This window comes from Fragaria vesca, linkage group LG7 (assembly GCF_000184155.1).
Source record: "Fragaria vesca subsp. vesca linkage group LG7, FraVesHawaii_1.0, whole genome shotgun sequence".
Classification (NCBI taxonomy): Eukaryota; Viridiplantae; Streptophyta; class Magnoliopsida; order Rosales; family Rosaceae; genus Fragaria; species Fragaria vesca.
The window spans coordinates 5,111,167-5,131,324 of record NC_020497.1 but is presented as its reverse complement, the minus strand read 5'-3'; the positions used below and the strand labels follow the sequence as shown (position 1 = coordinate 5,131,324).

The 20,158-nt window shown below is 38.2% G+C and overlaps 3 protein-coding genes across 3 annotated transcripts; 1 reads left to right on the top strand and 2 right to left on the bottom strand.

Moving 5' to 3' along the window:
• Positions 1-1,207: 1,207 nt before the first annotated feature.
• LOC101301812 lies at positions 1,208-4,747 on the top strand. Its single transcript, XM_004306740.1, has 6 exons — positions 1,208-1,225; positions 2,077-2,787; positions 3,071-3,129; positions 3,586-3,714; positions 3,864-3,999; positions 4,134-4,747. Exons 2-6 carry the CDS (start codon positions 2,083-2,085, stop codon positions 4,452-4,454), a joined length of 1,350 nt encoding a protein of 449 aa, XP_004306788.1. The 5' UTR covers positions 1,208-1,225; positions 2,077-2,082; the 3' UTR covers positions 4,455-4,747.
• LOC101301523 (beta-amylase 7-like) lies at positions 4,720-9,209 on the bottom strand. The gene is made up of 10 exons (XM_004306739.1): positions 8,757-9,209; positions 8,235-8,498; positions 7,470-7,547; positions 7,098-7,301; positions 6,651-6,845; positions 6,283-6,447; positions 5,910-6,170; positions 5,548-5,766; positions 5,151-5,370; positions 4,720-5,013 (listed from the first exon to the last, which is right to left on the bottom strand). Exons 1-10 carry the CDS (start codon positions 9,207-9,209, stop codon positions 4,985-4,987), a joined length of 2,088 nt encoding a protein of 695 aa, XP_004306787.1. The 3' UTR covers positions 4,720-4,984.
• A 1,486-nt stretch (positions 9,210-10,695) lies between these two features.
• LOC101301236 (beta-amylase 2, chloroplastic-like) lies at positions 10,696-14,829 on the bottom strand. The gene is made up of 9 exons (XM_004306738.1): positions 14,448-14,829; positions 14,258-14,335; positions 13,733-13,936; positions 13,238-13,432; positions 12,844-13,008; positions 12,372-12,632; positions 12,033-12,251; positions 11,400-11,619; positions 10,696-10,968 (listed from the first exon to the last, which is right to left on the bottom strand). Exons 1-9 carry the CDS (start codon positions 14,664-14,666, stop codon positions 10,895-10,897), a joined length of 1,635 nt encoding a protein of 544 aa, XP_004306786.1. The 5' UTR covers positions 14,667-14,829; the 3' UTR covers positions 10,696-10,894.
• Between the last annotated feature and the right edge of the window lie 5,329 nt (positions 14,830-20,158).

Sequence of the window (20,158 nt, the reverse complement as noted above, 5' to 3'; positions counted from 1 at the left end):
GTGAGAGAGAGTGAGAGAGAGTGATTGTTGAAGAAGACAGAGTAATAAAGAGAAGGAGAATGTCTGAGCCGTTCGTGTAATCTAATGGTTGGTTTTTAAAAGTCTGTAAGCGGTTCGCAACTATACGGTCTGCAGCAGAAGGGGCTCCTACTTCTCTGTTCAACAATTGCAAATATAAGAAGATGTATCATCAGGCAAAGTAGGCTCTAGGGTGAAACGCATGCAATGATGTAACAGAGGTATATATCCCCACTCCCACGCTGACAGAAATATAAGGAGGTTGTGATAAATTGCGTTAAAGAAATCGGAAGTTTAAAATAAAATAATAAAGTAAAATCTATAATGAACTTAACACGGGGATACAAACATTACGAGTCGTATACAGTTTTACGGTCAGAGCTCAAGAAGAGACAAACTCCCTCCAACATCTTATACCGAAACCGCAAGTATACATGTATTAACATCTCCTGATTACATTGGCAATAAGAAAAGTAGAAAGCATTAAAATTAGAACAACTAGTTTCTAGATATGAGACTGTAACAATGACGCAACCACAAAACCAGAACAACCCATAATATGATCTTAGTTTTCATGTGTCCTATAAATTCTTTTTCTTTCTTTTCTCCATGGCTTAAGCAAATGGACCACTAAGGTAAAGTCAAGAGGGTGCAAGCAAAGGGGCAAGCTACCTGAAGTAAAAATTGTTTACATGATGATTATTTTTTTATTTTATTTTATTTTTTTGAACACAGGTTAGGACCCAAGGAGGTAATCCTCCTTACATGAAAGATGTTATTTCTTAACACCTTAAGCTTTTGACTCAATCTGTGACGGTTGACAAGATTGACAAGGCACTTGTTTGAGTGAATCCGGCTCACGTTACAATCACAAATTATTTATTGGTAGGTTGCCACAGCCTATATAAGAGAAACTACCATCTTCATAACTCCAAAAATATACCAATAAGAGACGTACCCTAATGAATCTCCCTCACTTAATCCGGCAATGATTTTTCAATGAAGCCTACTCCAGTAACCAATCTTTCACTCCGATGAAAAATAAAGAAAGTTGAGAAGGTAGAACTAAAATATAAACCCAAATAGTCAAATACCCAATGAGCTTAAAGGAATTGTATCCAGAAAATGAGCTTCAAGGAATAAAGGCATTTTAGCGAGGAGATTCTTGAAGCTGCCACAAAAGGAAAGAAATGAGTTTGACTTGTAGGTAACACAAATTCTTATTCCAAATTCCACCGATATCTCTCTTCTCTGCTTTTTGTGTATTTCGTTTCTTCATTCTACTCTCGTATTCTCCAACATTCATTTCATCATCTTCTCCACAATCCAAAACAGCCCCCAAAAAGACTCCATTCATTTCGTTTCTTGTACATATTATTGATTCTTCTCAGTACCAGTAATTGCTTTTGCCTCTAGCATTTAGCAAAGTAATGATCTTTAAGCTTGGAAGCACTGATCCCAATTCTGTCCCTGTTTCAAGATTTCAGATTCTGGGTTTCACTTGGTTCCAGTTTTCCAGAGAAGGGTTTTGATCCTTATTGATTCCAAAGCTAGTGTTGTTCAGCTTGAACTCTTTAATGTGCAAGTTAGAGAGTCTGCAAGTGTTTCTGCTTAGATACAAGTTTCATGCAATCTGAGCTTTAATACATGTATGTTTCTGATACTGATTGCTTTATCCCATCTAACTGTTTTTGATTTAATAAAGAATATTCATTCTTGATATAGATAATCCATTTATAAAAACCTCGAACTGTAGGTTGTATATTAGTTTGTAATCTTGTGAAATTGATATACTCAGCTATTTAAGTTATCTGATCTATATTTCAGCTACATGTTAGAACCCAACTGGTTTATGCATACATAGATTGATGTTAAACATGGTATCCCAATTCTGATTCAAAGAAACAAAAGATTCTACTAACCAGTTGTAGTTCAATTCGAAATATTAATAGGTCCTATTCAGCAATGCAAATCAAATTTTGTAGTTCTTTCCTTTCGTTTTGCGTTTGCCTTTTTATTTGTGAGATTGAACTCTTTGTTTACATTTGTGCTTCCTAGGCTTCCATGTCAATCTTATGTGGGCTTCCCATCCTTGAGTCTGTATACTGTCTGGCGTGTGCTCGTTGGGTGTGGTTGAAATGCCTTTACACGGCAGGCCGTGAGAGCGAAAACTGGGGTCTAGCCACTGCTGAAGAGTTTGAGCCCATCCCTCACTATTGCCGCCTAATTTTATCTGTTTATGAGGATGATCTCCGTAACCCAATGTTTCCACCTCCTGGAGGGTATGGCATTGATCCTGATTGGGTAGTCTTACGTAAAGACTATGAGGAAACACTTGGCCGAGTTCCTCCTTACATTGTCTATCTTGATCATGATCATTCTGATATAGTCTTGGTAGTTAGGGGACTCAATATGGCCAAGGAAAGTGATTTTCTAGTTATGCTTGATAACAAACTTGGGCAGACAAAATTTGATGGTGGATATGTCCACAATGGGTTAATGAAGGCAGCAGAGTGGCTGTTTGATACAGAGTGTGAGTTTTTGAGGGAATTGGTATTGAAAAATCCGAACTATACCCTGACATTTATTGGACATTCCCTGGGCTCTGGTGTGGTGGCATTGCTGACTCTGGTAGCGCTTCAGAACAGGAGCAAATTGGGAATTGTTGAGAGGAAAATGATTAGATGTTATGCCACAGCTCCGGCTAGATGTATGTCATTGAATTTGGCCGTGAGATATGCAGATGTTATCAATTCTATTGTACTCCAGGTAAGATCATCAATTTCCACTCCAGACTTCTGTGCTTAGTTCCTTGTATATTGTTTTATTTATAAATTTTGATCAGCTATGTAATATGGTGAAATGTAAATTGTGGAGACAAACAAACATTTATGAAATGTTCATTCATGAAAGTTTTGATAAGCAGATTGATACGAATACTTTAACTATATAGGCTGCCAACATAAAAATGGTCAATGTTGTTGACAACAATTGATTCCATTAGAATGATGATATGATCTAGTGTTCTAATTTAGTTGTTATAATGAACCAGGACGATTTCTTACCTCGGACAGCAACTTCTTTATCGGATTTATTCAGATCACTTTTCTGGTAATACACAGTATCTGTTTCACCTATCGCATTGGTAATTCATAGTGCATATAAATTGCATACCATGTCATCCATCTATAGCACTTTTGCAGCTAAAAGTATGGAAACAACTGAAGAAAAGAATATCTTCTGCTGTCCTTTTTCTCATTCTTCTTTTTGGGGGAATGGAACATGAGTAGACAAAATTGCATGTTTGATGCTTAAACCACCAAGAATGTGAGTTAAAAATCAGCATTCACATTTGGGCTTTAAGACAGTGTTGCAGAGTTAGGTCTAAGTCTAACAACCATACTCCAAAGTAGTAATTTGACAAGCAATTGAAGAAGTGTCATGCATGAATTGAGGTAGTGTATAGAGTACCACATTTATTTATTACAATGTATGGATAAAATTCAGATTGCACCTGTGCATTACCCTGTTTGGATACTCATGCTTGTTGTTTTCCTCGATTTTCAGTTTGCCATGTGTACTGTGTGTAACGTGCTTGAAGGATACATGCACACTGGAAGAAAGGATGTTCACAGATCCAAGGAGACTCTATGCACCTGGTAGGCTCTATCACATTGTTGATCGGAAGCCCTTCAGGTATATTAAGATGTAGCTTCATAATGATTTTGTAGGTATTGGGATTGTGTCGTTGGATTTTAGATGGTATCCACATCACATATCTACTTCATGAGAATTTGATGGATCCACAGCCAATAAATGGAAATTAACTGGTTGCAGTCTTGCAGAATAGGAAGGTTACCCCCAGTTGTGAGAACAGCAGTGCCTGTCGATGGGAGGTTTGAGCATGTAGTTCTTTCGTGCCATGCTACTACTGACCATGCAATTGTCTGGATTGAGAGAGAATCACAAAAGGCTCTTAATGTAAGTGCTTCCCTTTTATTGTTCAACTTTGTGCAAGATTTCCAAACAATCCAGCTCCTCAGCTTAAGTTTGAAGATTAGAGCTTCCTATCCTTGGAATTGACAAAATATCTTTCCCAATTTCCATGAGATCAGATAATGATGGAAAGAGATCGAATGATGGATGTGCCGGCAAAGCAGAGAATGGAGAGAAAAGAGTCCCTTGTTCGTGAACACAGCCTGGAGCATGAGGCAGCACTTCGAAAAGCTGTAGCTTTGGATGTCCCTCATGCCTTCTCTACTTCACCATACGGAACATTTACATTGATTGAAACGGAAGAGGCGGAGAACTCTGGCAAATCTAGTGGGGGAAGTCCCTCAGCGCCACTAAAGCACAGGAGTGAAAGCTTGGATGATTTCGTAGAACGGCTATTTCATGTGGATGAAGCTGGTAACATCATGGTCAAAAAATCATAACATAGCCGGGAAAAGTATTTCTTTGATTCTTGCGAAGCATGTCCTCTATTAAGGCTCATGCTGTGCTTAAATCAACTGAGAGGTGAGGCAGTCGACCAAAATTGAAGTTGTACATGCCATCATCAACAAATTCAATTGTACAAAAGTTCAGTGATTGATATAACGTTAATCAAAAAAGAAATATATAGAAATTTTTAGGGGCATTCAGTTCAATTACGAAAATCACTGTATAGGGCATTGCTGAAAGGAGATGAGATGGTAGCAGTGACAATGCAAATGACCAAGATTTTACATTTAGATTACTCTTACATATCAGTCACGGTTTGTGTTGTCTGATTACAGAATAGTTCAATCTCATTGTTAGTCACTGTCCTATCAACTGTGTTAATACTTGTACTAATACCCTCATCTGAGAATAATGGGAACCCAACATTGCGTGGGCTACAATGAATATTTATACTAAATAATAGCACACTATTTAGAGAATCTCTTCGTCAAATAGCAATGGCTATCTGGACTGTGTCTACTTGCTATACATGGAGGTCAAGAACAGCTTCCCCTGCAGCGAAAATGAGAAGTTACAACTGATGAAGAGTGTAAACTGATGTGATTCATATTCTTTGATGCAGTGTTTTGATATAGACTGAATGGATTTAATTACGAAAAATGGCAAAGAAAAGATAGAAGAGGTCGTACCATGCATTCTCTTAACAAATCGGTCAAATTCCATGAAGTTATGTCTTTCCATTAGAATTGGACTGAGCCTAAGGTATGTAAAAGATGACAAATGCCTTCCATCTGGATCGGTCAAGGGCTTGGAATTATCCAATATCTTGTTGTATCCGACGCGATTATGACATAAAAGAGCATTCTCACTAGAAACTGGTATGCAAACATCCCATGCAGCATTCAGCACCTGAAAGGAAAGAATGTAACGTTTATGTACAAGGATTCCCACCGCATACATGCATTTTTCACCTACAATCCAATTTTCCCCTTTCTACTTGATAGAATGCCGAACTGTTGAAACTTGGATCAGAAAGAAAAATATGAAATCAATAACAGAAGACATTTGGATAAATTTTATGCTTACTTGCCAAAACAAACCCTCAGGATCTCCCAGTGCCTCTTGGAAGTCAATATTCTCGTCTAACATAGGCAACTGAGTGCAAACAAGGTTCAAAGAAACTCCATGCTTTTTTAGCATCGTCATAATTGCAGCATAACCATCTCGGTTGCAAGAATTATAGAAGCCAGCAGTCAACTCAGCAGCATGACTAGGCGTCTTGTACCACCAGTGGATACCTGATAGCTGCTTAGCAATTAAAATATAGCAACTGACTTGATCAAGCCAAGACTAGCCAAATAACTTCTAGCATCCAAAAGGATTCAAATCAAGTAGATCTCTTCAAATTCATCTTCCATGCATGTTCAGAAGATGAGAAGCTAACTGACCTTTACAGCAATGCTAGTGCCGTCAAACGCTAACTTTGCCAGAGAAAGCACTCGGTCACCATGATCAACTAAAACTTGAGAGTACCAATTAAGGAAGAACCTGCCATAGTAGCCATCATAATCTCCACCATCGCAAAAGAAACCGGATTCATGTGGCCGGGAATTATAAGAACCTGCATTATCTGGACCTCTACCCCAGAAGGAGTGTCCCCTTGCTTCTGCTGCCTTTCTCAGACTTTTCAGCAAATACTGATCATAACACTGCAAGAATTTAAAAGTTGATAGTCAAGAAAGCAAATTTCAAACATACAGTGAAAATTCTGAGGAAATTGACGGTGTCATTCAATTGATTGAAGGATAACAAACAACTTACCTGAAATTCACCAATGCCAGGATATCGCCAACCATGCTTTACAGTACAAGATGGGAATCGGAGTTCCCCACATGGCCCTAGTCCGACTTGAATCATGGAGATAATGTCATCTTGAAAGAACTCGTCAAACTCTACACGGAAGCTTCTCATGCAGTCGAAGTACACCTACATTAGTTTGCATTAGTTAAATGTCATAACATTTTGATGCTTGTCACATACAACTGAACTACCCTTCAAAGTATAAAACAGAACTATGATACCAATTTATCTTTCACCTAAAAAGAGCATGAACAGTACAAATTTTAAGACAGACAGCAGTCCCACAGATAAGTGCTTAATAAACATATCTGATTGAGTGATTGCAATACCTCAACAGCAGTCCGGCCTCTTAAAACTCGTTCCTTGTCAATTCCCCATGATAGGCATTCAGGGTTACGTCTTCCTGCTCTATCAGTGAAAAATATGTCAGGGTTGCTTCTACCAATTTCAGCCACCCAATGGGGTAGTGTAATACATACATCATCACCCACGTTGCCTCCACATTCATGAAATGACATCACAACCTGAAAAAGAGCAGAGTTGCACATCAGACCAGAATGAAGTCCAAGAAGAGTTCACAAAGCAACAGTGCCAAAATGAATAAACTATATCCAGAACTAAAGGTATAAATATAATAAAGAAGAGAAATGTCCTTGGTCTCAAACCTTGAGAAAGGGCATCATGGAAACAGGAAAACTACCAAGAGGAAATGGTATATCACCACTGAGAGCACAAAGCTACTGCACAAGAAACAACTTTTCTGACTAAAAACTGACCTGCAACTTCAGCTTTAGGTCACGGACCATCTGAAAGAGTCGCCTATATCCATTCCAGTTATAATCCATCGGAGCATGTCCTTCCACTATTCCCCACCAGCAATCAACCATAACACCATCCACATTAACTGATTTCAATACCCTTAGCTGCTTTAACAGACCATCTGGATCAACCAGTTCACAGTTCATGTTAATGACACCTAGCTGCCACCAAAAAGATAGAGCAAGATAAAAGGCATATATATTAGACACCAAGGCTAAAAGCAGTCATATCTATCATACAAAAAATTAAAAATTTTCTAGCAGGATATGTAGTGTAGAAATGTAAGGGATTCAGAAATCGAAAACCAAAAAACTAACAGCAGAACTCACTGGCAGCATAACATAAACTGGAATGTAGGCAGTGTTGGCAAAGTCACGTTCTGGTAACTTCGGGGGCATGTCAACAATCTGTATTAAAATTCGCAATTGTTGAAGCATGAGATACTGCCAAGCTATATATAACATTCAAACAATAAAAATATAACAAAGTAGATAAAGTTTATAAGACATAGAACTTCAGACCTTATGTGTCAATAGTAGATTTCAGTGCAACTGTAACGAAGAAGGCATACACCAACAAACTTTTGCTAGTTCACAAGGGTAGTGCATTTCAAATATTATCTTTTCTCAAAGCACTTCATAAGTTTGCTAAAGACGTGATATGTGATGAAATGATAGCAAGATGAACATTAACCATTTAGATAATCAGCTAATCAGCATCGGCATACCAAGACAGAGGTATATATACACACATATACAAGCACACATACATGTATATATAATATTTGACATACACAATCCTTCTTTGCCAAAGTTAAGTGCAACAATACCCCTTTTTTGCTAAAGATGTTCAATCAGGGAGTGTCCCCAAGCCTGCATGTGGTAGAATCCCATAAAACTATCACAGTCTATATTATCGTGATCAGAAGTTCTTGACATAATTGTTTTACTTTGGAACATGCTACTCACATGACATGGATTAACACGCATTTCACTCACATATATCCCCTGTGTATGTCTATGCATAGCTCGATGCATCCGATGCTTAATTAATGTGTTACATTATGGGGTAAAACAACTATCAAATGTTTTTACCTGTTTGTCCCCAACATCATCCATGGAGCCACCAATAAGAGGATGACTCTGTGTTTGATCTCCACCATCTGCCGTGTTGATTGCTGGAAGATCATAAGGTGATGACCCAGGCATAAATACACTTTTCATGTGATCTGCGGTATGCTCCACAGAGCTTGGATAACCAGAAGTAACTCCTTTAAGGGACACTGGAGTTGGTTGGGACACCATCTGGGAAGACGATGAAGTGACCGCCGTAGAATTGACACCAGCAGGCCTCGGACCCTGAAACAGTTGAAGAGAAAACGCTTTGATCTATTTTCTTTTCTGGAATATGTATAAAATCAGAACCAGAATTGGTTTATGTCCTCTTCAGCTGCATTGAAGAAGGTCAAAATCTAATGACATTCACTACGTCTTCCTCATGTATAAGAATTGACAAGAACATTTTCCATACTTTTCTCAGTGGTGTTTTCCTGTTCATACTACCAATTATTTTCAAAACATCCAAAGTAAGCTTATTTACTGAGAGGAGGCAAGTACCTGATTGTTTGAAGGATAGGTGGTTCCATCCGGAAGAACAACCCAACCAGCTTCCCTAGCCAAAGCCGCAATTACATCATTGATATCAGCTCTGACTCTGAGATTATAATTTCCATGCCTCCGTAACCCTGCTAAGATCTTTGCAGTGATGGCCCTGCGCTGCCGCTCTCTTAACTTGGTTCTCTCCTTCTCTTCTACCGGTCTACACCTCCTAGCTCCTCCACCACCAGGGGTCCCCACTTCTTGAATCTGCTGGTGCTGTTGAAATTGGTTGTTATTACCACCACTTGTCGCCATCCCTCCATCAACCCCCATCATCATTGAACTCGCATCAGCATTCTTCTCACCATCTTCATCATCATCACCATCCCCCTCTTCCTTTACATCCATGTCCATTTCTTCCTCATCATCTTCTTCACTCGTCCCAATCAACCTCTGCATATCAGTCGCCATAATCTCCCTATCCCCTAAAAACCTACACTAGTTTGCTTTATCTCATACACCTGATCATTACTGCACAATTCACCGCATAATTACTCCAAACTTTTCGGCCAATGCTTCAACAATCCTGTCGAGTCTAACAAAATCAGAACTTCAGCCACTTATCCATATCCCACACTAATCTCAGCTCAAAATAAACAAAAACGGCTCAATTCAACTAGAATCACATAAAAAAAAATGTTACAGAAAATACTGCATTGACTGAATTAGTACTAAATGAGTTGACTTTCATGATAACAAAAAGAATATTCACTCAATTTTATACTGTTTATGCTTCTGCTTAAGCTTTTCTCAGCAAGCTTAAAAAGATTTTATTCTCTCTAATTTTCAATGCAATTATTCTCACACACACTATAAAGCTTCAAAAAAGTCACCAAAATCAAAATTCTCCGAATTATGAAATGAGTCACCTTCAAAACTCAGCTCAGCTCAGATCACTGAAGCTCCGATTTCCGGCAGAATCGACTCTACTCCGGCCATTCTCTCCTCCGATTTCACCTTCGGCACCCGATCCAAGCTCAATTCCGCTCCAGAAACGCAAAATTCCGGCGGCCGGAGACTCAGCGAGGGCTGGTTTCACGGAAAAGGACCGGGCCCCGGGGAGAGGAGGACGGAGGAGGGCGGAGAGGGTCGGGTCGGGTCGGGGCGGAGGAGGAGGAGGAGAAAGCGTGCGAGCATGTGAGGAGGAGCGTGTGAGGAGTTGTAAGCGTGTTTTTGGTTTTGGCACACGGATGAGGCGTGTATGAACCCACGCGGGTCGGGTGGGGCTTCACGCTTTGCGTGTGTGGAGTGACACGTGTCGCGCGTGCCAGGAGCGTGGGGTATGTGTGTGCCCGGCCGTTAATTTTCACGTGAACTGTGGGGCTTTGTCCTAGAGTCCCTATATTAAACTCTAGTTCAGTAACTTCAGTTAGAAAGATTTTCTGACCGAGTGTCAGTCACCTTCTAGAAAAATTTACTGTTGGTTGATTTTTTTTTTTTACTGTGCTTCATTGTTCAGTGTTCATCATCACGTCTCAATCTGATAGGAATGCAATTTAACAGTAAAAAGCAATCTAACAGCAACAATATCCATGTCAATCTAGACCGATTCCATGGAGATAGAGAATTCGAACTTGAGACCTCTACTGACATTTAGTTACTAAGAAATGTCTTTTTCACCAAACTAAATTACACGGTGTCTATTAGAGTTTCTTGGAAATCCAATATGCACTTTTACCCTTTTTGCTCCAAAACACTACCAAATTGGTACTGGAGAAAGCACTGATCAACCCTATTCGTAAAGAAACAAGCAACTAAAACCTCATCTGGAATCAATTTCAAGTTGCAGGTGAGTGTTTTGTCCTTTGCCCTATACCGCTTGCTTGCCGCTTGGTATAGTTCATTGTTTCTGGTAATTTCTCATCTCTATTTGATATAATTCATTAATTCATAAATTCTTTAGTACATTTATTTGTTTCTTGAACCACTGCAGCCTACACACATTTGTAATAAAGAGTAACCAATAGTGGACGCAGTTCATCTAAATTTGGTCGGGGAGTAACCTATTAATTGATCCCGGACAAGTTACCACGGTTGGATCAGCCGGTGACCAACCCTGTATATACACTCATTTATTCCTATATTTCAGAATTAAACTACTGCAGATTTGCAGATGAGTCTGCAGTGTTCTCTTCATTTGGATTAATCTGGAGATCTGTAGCAGCTTCTCCTGCAATTGGAGATGAGACGAGTATAAATCAAGATTTTCACTATGAGATCAGGCCAACAGAAAAAAAAAAAAAACACACACACACACACACAAAGAAAGCAGTCCATTATACGCGTTAAAATGTTTGTAGCGACAAGAATATTGGTACAAAGGTAATGTCTGGAAAAGGGATGCAGTAAGAGATATCAGAGGACAAGAGAATATGGAACAGGAAAGAATGAATGGTTGAAACTTGAAAGTCTATAATGGATGACCTCATTATCATCAACAGTTACTCGAAATGAAAATTCAAAAAGGAACAGGAACCACACAGTATAGATGATGTATGCTTTGGCAAAGCATGCATGAAAACAACTTTATGAAACGAAACAGAAGTTTCTGCCTGTGCATGATGATTTTGCGTATTTAACAGTGAAGGCGAAGAAAAGTACCATGCATTTTCTTGACAAATCTTTCAAACTCCATGAAGTTATGCCTCTCCAGGAGAACCGGGCTTAACCTGAGGTAGGTAAATGCCGACAAATGCCTACCATCTGGATCATTCCGGGGTTTGGCATTTTCCAATATCTTGTTGTAGCCTTCTCTATCATGGCAATTAAGAGCATTCTCACTAGCAACTGGAATGTTGGCATCCCATGCAGCATTCAGCACCTGAAAACAGTTGTGAAAAAATATATAAATCCTTCACCACTAACATTACTGGGTAGAATATGCACACACACTGACGGATTTAAAACCATTTTACATGTAGCAAAGAAACACACTCCAACCTTGAAATGGTGCTGCTTCCCAAATCAGTTATATTCGTAGAGCATTACCACTAAAAGTAAAATAAACTTCTATGGAGAGTGAACTGAATATGTTGAATCATTGTTAAAAAGACTTGGATACTATATCATCATTGTTAAAAAGACTTGGATACTATATCCAGCCTAAAAAATCAAACGATCCTTCTCAAGCTCTCCTCCTAATGCTCCTAATAGTTGTTTATATCTAATCAATAATTTTCACTCTCTTATAAGCCAGGAAGCAGTAAGTTACACAGCAGTTTCTGTGATAGGTACCTGCCAAACTAAACCCTCAGGGTCAGCCATTGCTTCTGGGAAGTCCTCGTGCTGGTTTAATGTGCGCAATTCAACACACGTGAAATTCAAGGCAGCCGCATGCTTTTTAAACATCACTGCAATTGGAGTATACCCATCACGATTGCAGGGATTGTAAAATCCAGCAGTTAATTCAGCAGCATGGCTGGCAGTCTTGTACCACCAATGAATACCTGATAGCTGCTCATAATTCAAGCAAATCAACATCACACAAAACAAAGAAAAAAACAAGAACAAAGAAAAAAACAAAAACAAAACAAAAAAAACCCAGAGAAAATAATCTCCAAGAAAGTGACTCACCTTTGCAGCAATTGAAGTGCCTTCAAAAGCTAAGTTGGCCAGTGTAAGTACACGATCACCATGATCCACCAAAACATTGGAATACCAATTAAGGAAGAATCTCCCATAGTAGCTGTCATAATCACCTCCATCGCGGAAAAACCCTGTGTCTTGTGGTCGAAAATTGTAAGAACCTGCATTATCGGGTGCTCTGGCCCAGAAAGAGTGCCCCCTTACTTCTGCAGCCTTCCTTAGATTCTCCATTAAGTACCGATCATAACACTGCGCTGAACCAGGTTGAATCAGAGATCTATTGAGTAGTGTATAGAGATAGTAATAAAACGTGTAACTGGCTTTAGGTCATAACCATAGAAAAATGTAGCACTATTAAGTTTACATTTAGTACTAACTATCAGTCTCAGTTTTCTTGAGTGCCAACATCTTAGCTGTGCGCCTGTGCCAGGAATGAAAAGTGGAATGAGCACCAATGTACCTGAAATTCACCAATTCCAGGATATTTCCAACCATGCTGTGCTGGATAAGAAGGATACCGTAACTCTCCACAAGGACCTAAACCAACTTCAATCTCTGAGATAATTCCTTCCGCAAAAAATTCATCAAATTCGACCCTGAAGCTCCTCATGTAATCGAAGTAAACCTGCAAATGCAAATGAAGTTCAAAGATTGAGAGACATTTCGAAAATGAGGGTTGTTGCTTCTCGTAGCATAAGAAAGGAAAAGATCTTAGGATATGCAAGGCATGCAAATTAAGAAAGGCTTACAAATAGTTTCTTTCTAAACTAAAAAGAACCCAAAATATAGAGTTGGAGCAAAGAAAGTCCATAGTTAATAAAAAAGACCAGCATAACACAGTTAAAATGCTTTACCTCAACAGCAGTCCGGCCTTTTAAGACACGCTCCTTATCAATTCCCCACGTGAGGCATTCCACAATCCGTTGCCCTTCTCTATTGGTAAAATATATATCAGGATTTTTTTGACCAATTTCTGTCACCCAGTAAGGAAGTGGGATATGAACATCATCCCCAACATTGCCTCCGCATTCGTGAAATGACATTACAACCTATAGAAACAAAGAATAGAACAATCGAAACAATTATCAGCGAAAATCTTTACAGGCCGTCCCACAAGCTGTCATACAAAAGCAAATTCAAGCAAGCCTACTTAACTAAGGAGTACTAAAATATTTACTAATCACAAGCTCACAACTAAAATTACAAATCTGTTTAATACAAATCACACAATCAATCTCTTGTGTGTATCAAATTCTACCTGAGAAAAAAAAAAAAAAAAAGAAGAAGAAAGGATAGAACCAAACAAAAGTTACAATATACCACCTAAAGAGAAAAAGTATAGAACTCACCTGTAACTTAAGATTCAGATCACGCACAATCTGGAAGAGCTTCTTGTAGCCACTCCAATTATACGACTGTGGATTATGCGCCTCGACTATCCCCCACCAGCAATCAACCATAACACCGTCAACACCAACTGACTTCAACGCTCGCAGTTGATCCATCAGAACTTCTGGCTCAACTACCTCACTGTTCATATTGATGACACCCAACTGCCAGTCCCAACATGAAACACAAGAAGAACAACTCCATTTAGTTTTACTTACTAATTAAACAGTATCAAAACAACACTAAAGAACTTCATTGACCCAACTTTGTTGATCAGGAGCTCATTTCAAATACGATTTGTTTCACTTAATCTATGATCCTGATCCACACTCTAACAATTCAACTACAATATTCCACTATTCCTATAACGTACTGTCAAAAAAGATCAGACATTCGTTTATAATCTCATTTGATCAATGTTCCTAATTGATTACGACAGTTTACAATCTACATAATCAGCAAAAACTGTTCCCTAGAAAACTCACCGGTAACATCACATATATAGGAACATAAGGAGTCCCAGTGAAATCACGCTCCTGAACAATTTGTGCCACCTCTGCAACCTACAACAAATTCAAAAAAATCCAAATTCAAAACCCCAAACCCCAAAAATATCCAATCTTTACTGACCAAAACACCCAGAATCCTTTTAAAACAGAGCAATCATAACCTTACCTGCTCATCACCAACATTCTCCACCACACTCCCCTCCGCACTCACCACCGCCAACCTCCTATACTTCCCACCACCCACCACCCTCAACCTCCTCGAGTCAAACTCCGGCGATCCCCAAAGCCCCGGAGAGAACGACAACGCAGGCATTGTCGTTTTAGAAACGTTACTTGGTCTCCGTGGAGTGAAGCAACGGAAAGGTTGAAGTGAGAGTAGAGCCATTTTGGGTTGTGTTGTTGTTCAACGTGATGGGGAGTGTTGAAGAGAAGTGAGGGAGTGATCGAAGAAGGTGAGATTGGTTTGGTGCATATTTTCACGGGGGAGATGTACAGGTGGAGTGCGCGGGGGAGACAACCCGTGTGGGGAGGTTTATGGATCCGAGGAACAGTTGTTTGAGGCTTAAGATATGAACGGTTCTTTTTGACATGGCTTTGGGCCGTGACGGAGTGGACTGTAACAGACCATGATCAGCCGTACACGTAAGGTGGGTATGTGAGAAAATATCCAATGCAAAGTGAAAGTGTTTTTTTTGTTGACGAACATAGCAAAATACAACATAGCAACTACAAGACTACAACACATGCAAGTCTCTAGGGACATGTTTGGTTGCAACGCTCCAATGTGCTTCTAGATTGTCTCAATGGTCGAGTTGTTGCTCCTTGGTGTATATGCTCATTGTTACATGATATTCAGTGGTTGCGTCTCAGTTAGTTCCCGCTACTTTCGTCATGTCCATTGAGAGGCAAATTTTGTTACGGACATATTAGCTTCTTTAGGACTTTATGTTGTTTCTCCCTTAGGTTTTTTTACTTACCTCTGTCTGTGTCTCCAGAGTTCCAGTTGGATCAATTGGGATGACATGATCGTATCTCACATAAGTTTGATATTAGAAACTTTTTTCTTTTTTTTTAATAAAAAGCTCTCTTGCCTAGCTGATGGAAAACTGAAAACACTGACAGAGGAAAACATAAGAACCAGACCAAAGGCATTTGAGAGGAATGACCAAGAGTTGTGCCATCGACAAATTTTGCTCCCTTGTAAATGTGCCGGAAGGAAATGGTTTGGAATTGACACACGCTCGTATTTGGAGGATGCCATTTCACATCTAAAACCTTATATTGTTGTGGACTAGAAGAGAAGCCCAAATTCAAGACCAAGATGATCACGATGCACATTTCTGGGCTTGCTTCAAAATTTGGAAGATTTGTGGTCATCACCACGATCATCTCCTTTCTTGAGTAGAATTTTACCTCTTTCAATTCAAAACTTTGTGATGAAACGTTTTAACTGCTCCAAATCACTATGTGGAATGATGATGGATTCATAGGATCCTCCTCTATATAGGAAAGTTTATATGGTTCAAGTTTTATTCCTTCATCTGAAGTTCTGACTACTCTAGCTTAGAGAGTGGGCACCTATATATTGGTCCTATGGAATAACATAAAGCACCAAAATGATGAAGTTCCATGTGGTATGAACATGATCGTGTTATTCGATCAATCGAATACGATGCACGTCAAGGCTAGCTAGCCTTCTGTTGAATGGAGAAAATAAAGGAAGGTGATGAATAATTGAATATGTTGGAATACACATAACAAATAACAACTTTGTCGACCTTAATTAACCATCCTCCCTCAACCTCATAACTACACTGTTCATGGATTAGGAGCTGGGTAAATGTCGAGCCAATAAAAGTATAAAGACTAGACAGTATTTAGTCCAAATCATTGTGTTACCATCGAAATATTACCAGTACCACTAGTCTACTTCTTCTCCTTTCTTCTCTGTAATTCATCTTCTTCAGGTTTGCATTTTCCATCTTTTGCTCCTAGAGTTTTTATCATGAATTTGATTTTTACCATAATCATGATGATTATCTCTAAACAAGATTCATGCTCAGTAAGAATCTATGTTTGAAGGTGAATGATGCAGCTGATACCACATTATATGAACAGAATGTGACCACCCTGAAGTCCTTAACTCGCTCAAAACAATATTACAAGGAGGAACTTAATTGCTCAAAATATTACACCATTGAGATCTGGATATGGTCAATACTCAATAACATAGTGTCACTAGCTGAAAGATCTAGGGAGATTGTTTGTATACGAACATAATAGGCCTAGGGAGCAGAGAATTCTTCTATTTTATTCTGGAAGTTTAACTTTCTTCTTGTCGATCTGGAACCAAATTGCTCACAGAACAAAAACAAAAGTAGCCTAAAATCAAGGTTGGATTTATCCCGACACTTTACACAGATCATCAAAGCCTATAATCACTTTCTAATTTATTTATTTTCCACCCCCCCCCCCGGTGTCTTAGCTTTTTTTCTTTTTCTTTTTTCTTTTTTCTTTTTTTAATGTAAGTGAGTATTGGTACTGTGTCGATTGATAGGTCTGATCTATATATCACTGTGATCTAGTGATCACAAACTTCTTATCTACCCTTAGTCGGTAGAGGAATGGTATGTAATAATCTTATCTGGCTTGAATTTTAATATCAACATGATATATTCAAAAAAAAGAAACATACATCAATAATTGAAGGATATATTCTGTTAAGGAGACATTACAATTTACAAAAGTATTTTTTCACTGAAAATTCTTCAAGTCGCTATTTCGCTGACTTTGGTTTCAACCAAACAAACATTTATGAAACAATGAAACGAGGTTAACTTTGAAATTAGGGCGCATCAATGGACTTTATATTGATGCAAAAGAAGTTGAATCTCTTCCACTAGCTATGACATCCTAGCTAGCAAGCAAGACACACCGGTACTGTGTTTTATCGCTTTTAAACAACGAAATAACCATTTAAAACTCGTCATAAGAAGATGACACATAATCAGTTAAAGTAAAACTGACTATTTTCTTAACATATATATATATATATATATATATATATAAACCTTCAAAATTACTTATTACAGCTCTCATACCTTTGAGGATCGATAAGGCCATGCCAAATCAATATTATTGAGTTAATGCTAGTCCTAAAAACCATAAAAAAGAAAGAAGAATATGAGATACGTACATATATGCAGGAGAATCTAGCTACTTAGGCATTAAGCCATGTGAGCACTCTTATCATAACACTGTTATTTTATCAGGAATTTTTCCTATGTATCTTGATGATTAATTTGAACAAGATATGCTATCCTGTCAAAGAATAATACGAAACGCTGTACAATATATACTTTTACTGTAATAATCGTAGTACGTAGGACAGAATCCTTCTTTTACAATCTGCCCGTGATGAGTTTTGATCTTTCTTGTTGTAGTTTTACGTCTAAACCAAAAACTCCAAAAACAACAACAACAACTGCACAGCAAAAGGCAGAGGACCAGGATCACCAGGTAGAGGACAATGGAGACGAAGACGAAGCATCTCAAGAAAGCTATGCTACACAGGTTGATCTACCATGCAATAATGCATGCATCTAATTATATGTATCTGAATTATTACCAATCTTCAAATGGCCACCGGGAGATAGAGAAGAATAATCCAAAACAACTATCGATCTCAGCAGTCAGGCCGGGACTGCAGGTTGAGTTTGGGCATATCCTGTTTATCAGCTTCCCAAAATCTGGGTGTGAAGTCAAAGCTCAAAACAACCAGACAATTAGCTCACATGGCATGAAGGAAATGAAAATCTTATAGTATGCTCCCGTTTGGATTCATATACTTGCCATCATGTGAATTAATACCTCGATTTGTGATCATATATGGTTGATTAGTAGTATTTAGCATATGGTTTAGGGTTTAAGGTTCTGACTTCTGAGTGCATGCTCCCTCTGATCAGTGCATCATTTTTAGGATTTTGAAGATACTCTCTGTATATAGAGTTAGAGGGAGGGTTAGATACTTAGATTTTCAAAACCACTGTGATTTAGGGTTTACATTCGACTTGATAACCAGAAATATATATAGGATGTTGTTATTCACGCACCATGTTTTGTACTTTTGTTATTCACACACCTTCTCTATTAACCCATTTGAATAGACTTTATGATTAGCTCTCGTTATAGATGGAGTAAGTGAATAACAAAATAAGATGCTTGAATATGTTTCGGATTAGTATGAACTTGAGTACACGTACATAAAGTGCTTTTAATCACTACAAAAACACTTTACCGGATTCTTATGCACCTGTACTACAGAGGATTCGTACGTAAAGTGCTTTTAAAAGATGCAAGGAGGTAGGAAAATAATTCCTCTGTGGGGAACTGGGGATGATGGAGCTTTCTCTGTAATCTGTATACGCCATGCATGTGATTCAAGAGATGAGGCTGATGAGTTCTAGTCCAATTTGGACATACTGTTTAAACCAGGACCAATCTAGCTAGACAGATATATACGAACAAAAGTATAGCTTGTAATCCCATTGTATCACATATATCATCAGTACGAAAGCCATGATGATCATAATTCAATTGAGAGGACCTAAAAACAGTACTGATTATGTCCTGACAATAGAATTCAATTCAATTCAATTCATTAGTCGTTACTCATTATTGTGATATGTTTTTGTTTCAGGCTTTCAGTGACCCCATGCTTCTTCGTGATAACATTGAAGGAAAACTCAGAACTGCAGGTATGTTTTTATGTTTTTCCAGAATCCTGGTGTAGCTCGTCAACTAATTCATGATGAGATTTATTACTTACCTACTACAACCTTTGTGCACTGATCGATCTCGGAAAAACAATCAAAGCCATATAAATTTGAATGTATAAGAGAACAAGAAAATTAACGTGAATCTATGAACTAATGGACACTAGACATTATGAATGATATTCTCTCGCGGCATATTATTTCTATATTGTGAACTTACTAGTGGACATACACTACATTATCATCAAGTTCACATCTATCACTGTTTGTATATAAATAACGAACGTACTAGTGCACTTTACGATACACATGTGTATATCTCAACCAAATCAATCTAATCACTTAATCTATATCTAAATTAACTAGTTGAACTACACAAGGATTCACTTTCTATAACTAAACTATATATATAGTCTAGATAAGTACTTGTTAGACTTGAATAGCTCGTGTTAGACTTGTTTTCAGCTCCGAAAGGATTCATTTTCTATAACTAGATTATAGTTTACATAGGACTGTAAGCATGCTCGAATAGCTTATGTTAGACTCGTATTCAGCTCGTTTGTGTTCGTAAGACAAACGATCTGAGCATGAGCTCAAAATTAATCAAAAAAGCTGGCATCAAGTTCCTAGCTACCTCACGTGTGTGTGTATACACACACATATATATCATCTACATGCTTTCTTCTTAAAAGATTGCACATATTGGTGATACTGTTTTTTTCTTTTGAAATTTTGTATCAATTCCCTTGCGACTCTTTCAAATGTTCAATAATAGATGCATATATATGTTCAGGAGTTTAAAACCAAGGTCCAAGGACCACATGTTATGATGGTTGTTGTATCACTAAAGAACAAGTGTTGGATTGTCTTTATAGAGCTAATGAAACATATAAAGCCAAAGGGAAAAAAGGAAGAAAAAAAACATAATGAAAGATACATATTCAATAGAACTACAAAAAATAATCAAGAAGTAGGTCCTTCATGTATTTAATAACATCACCAAACATAAGCGAGCTATACACAGGCCAAAAGTGGCCATGACACCCCAAGTTCTTTCCTCCACATGTATTTTATCATTTGAAACTAGTTAAATCACATCATA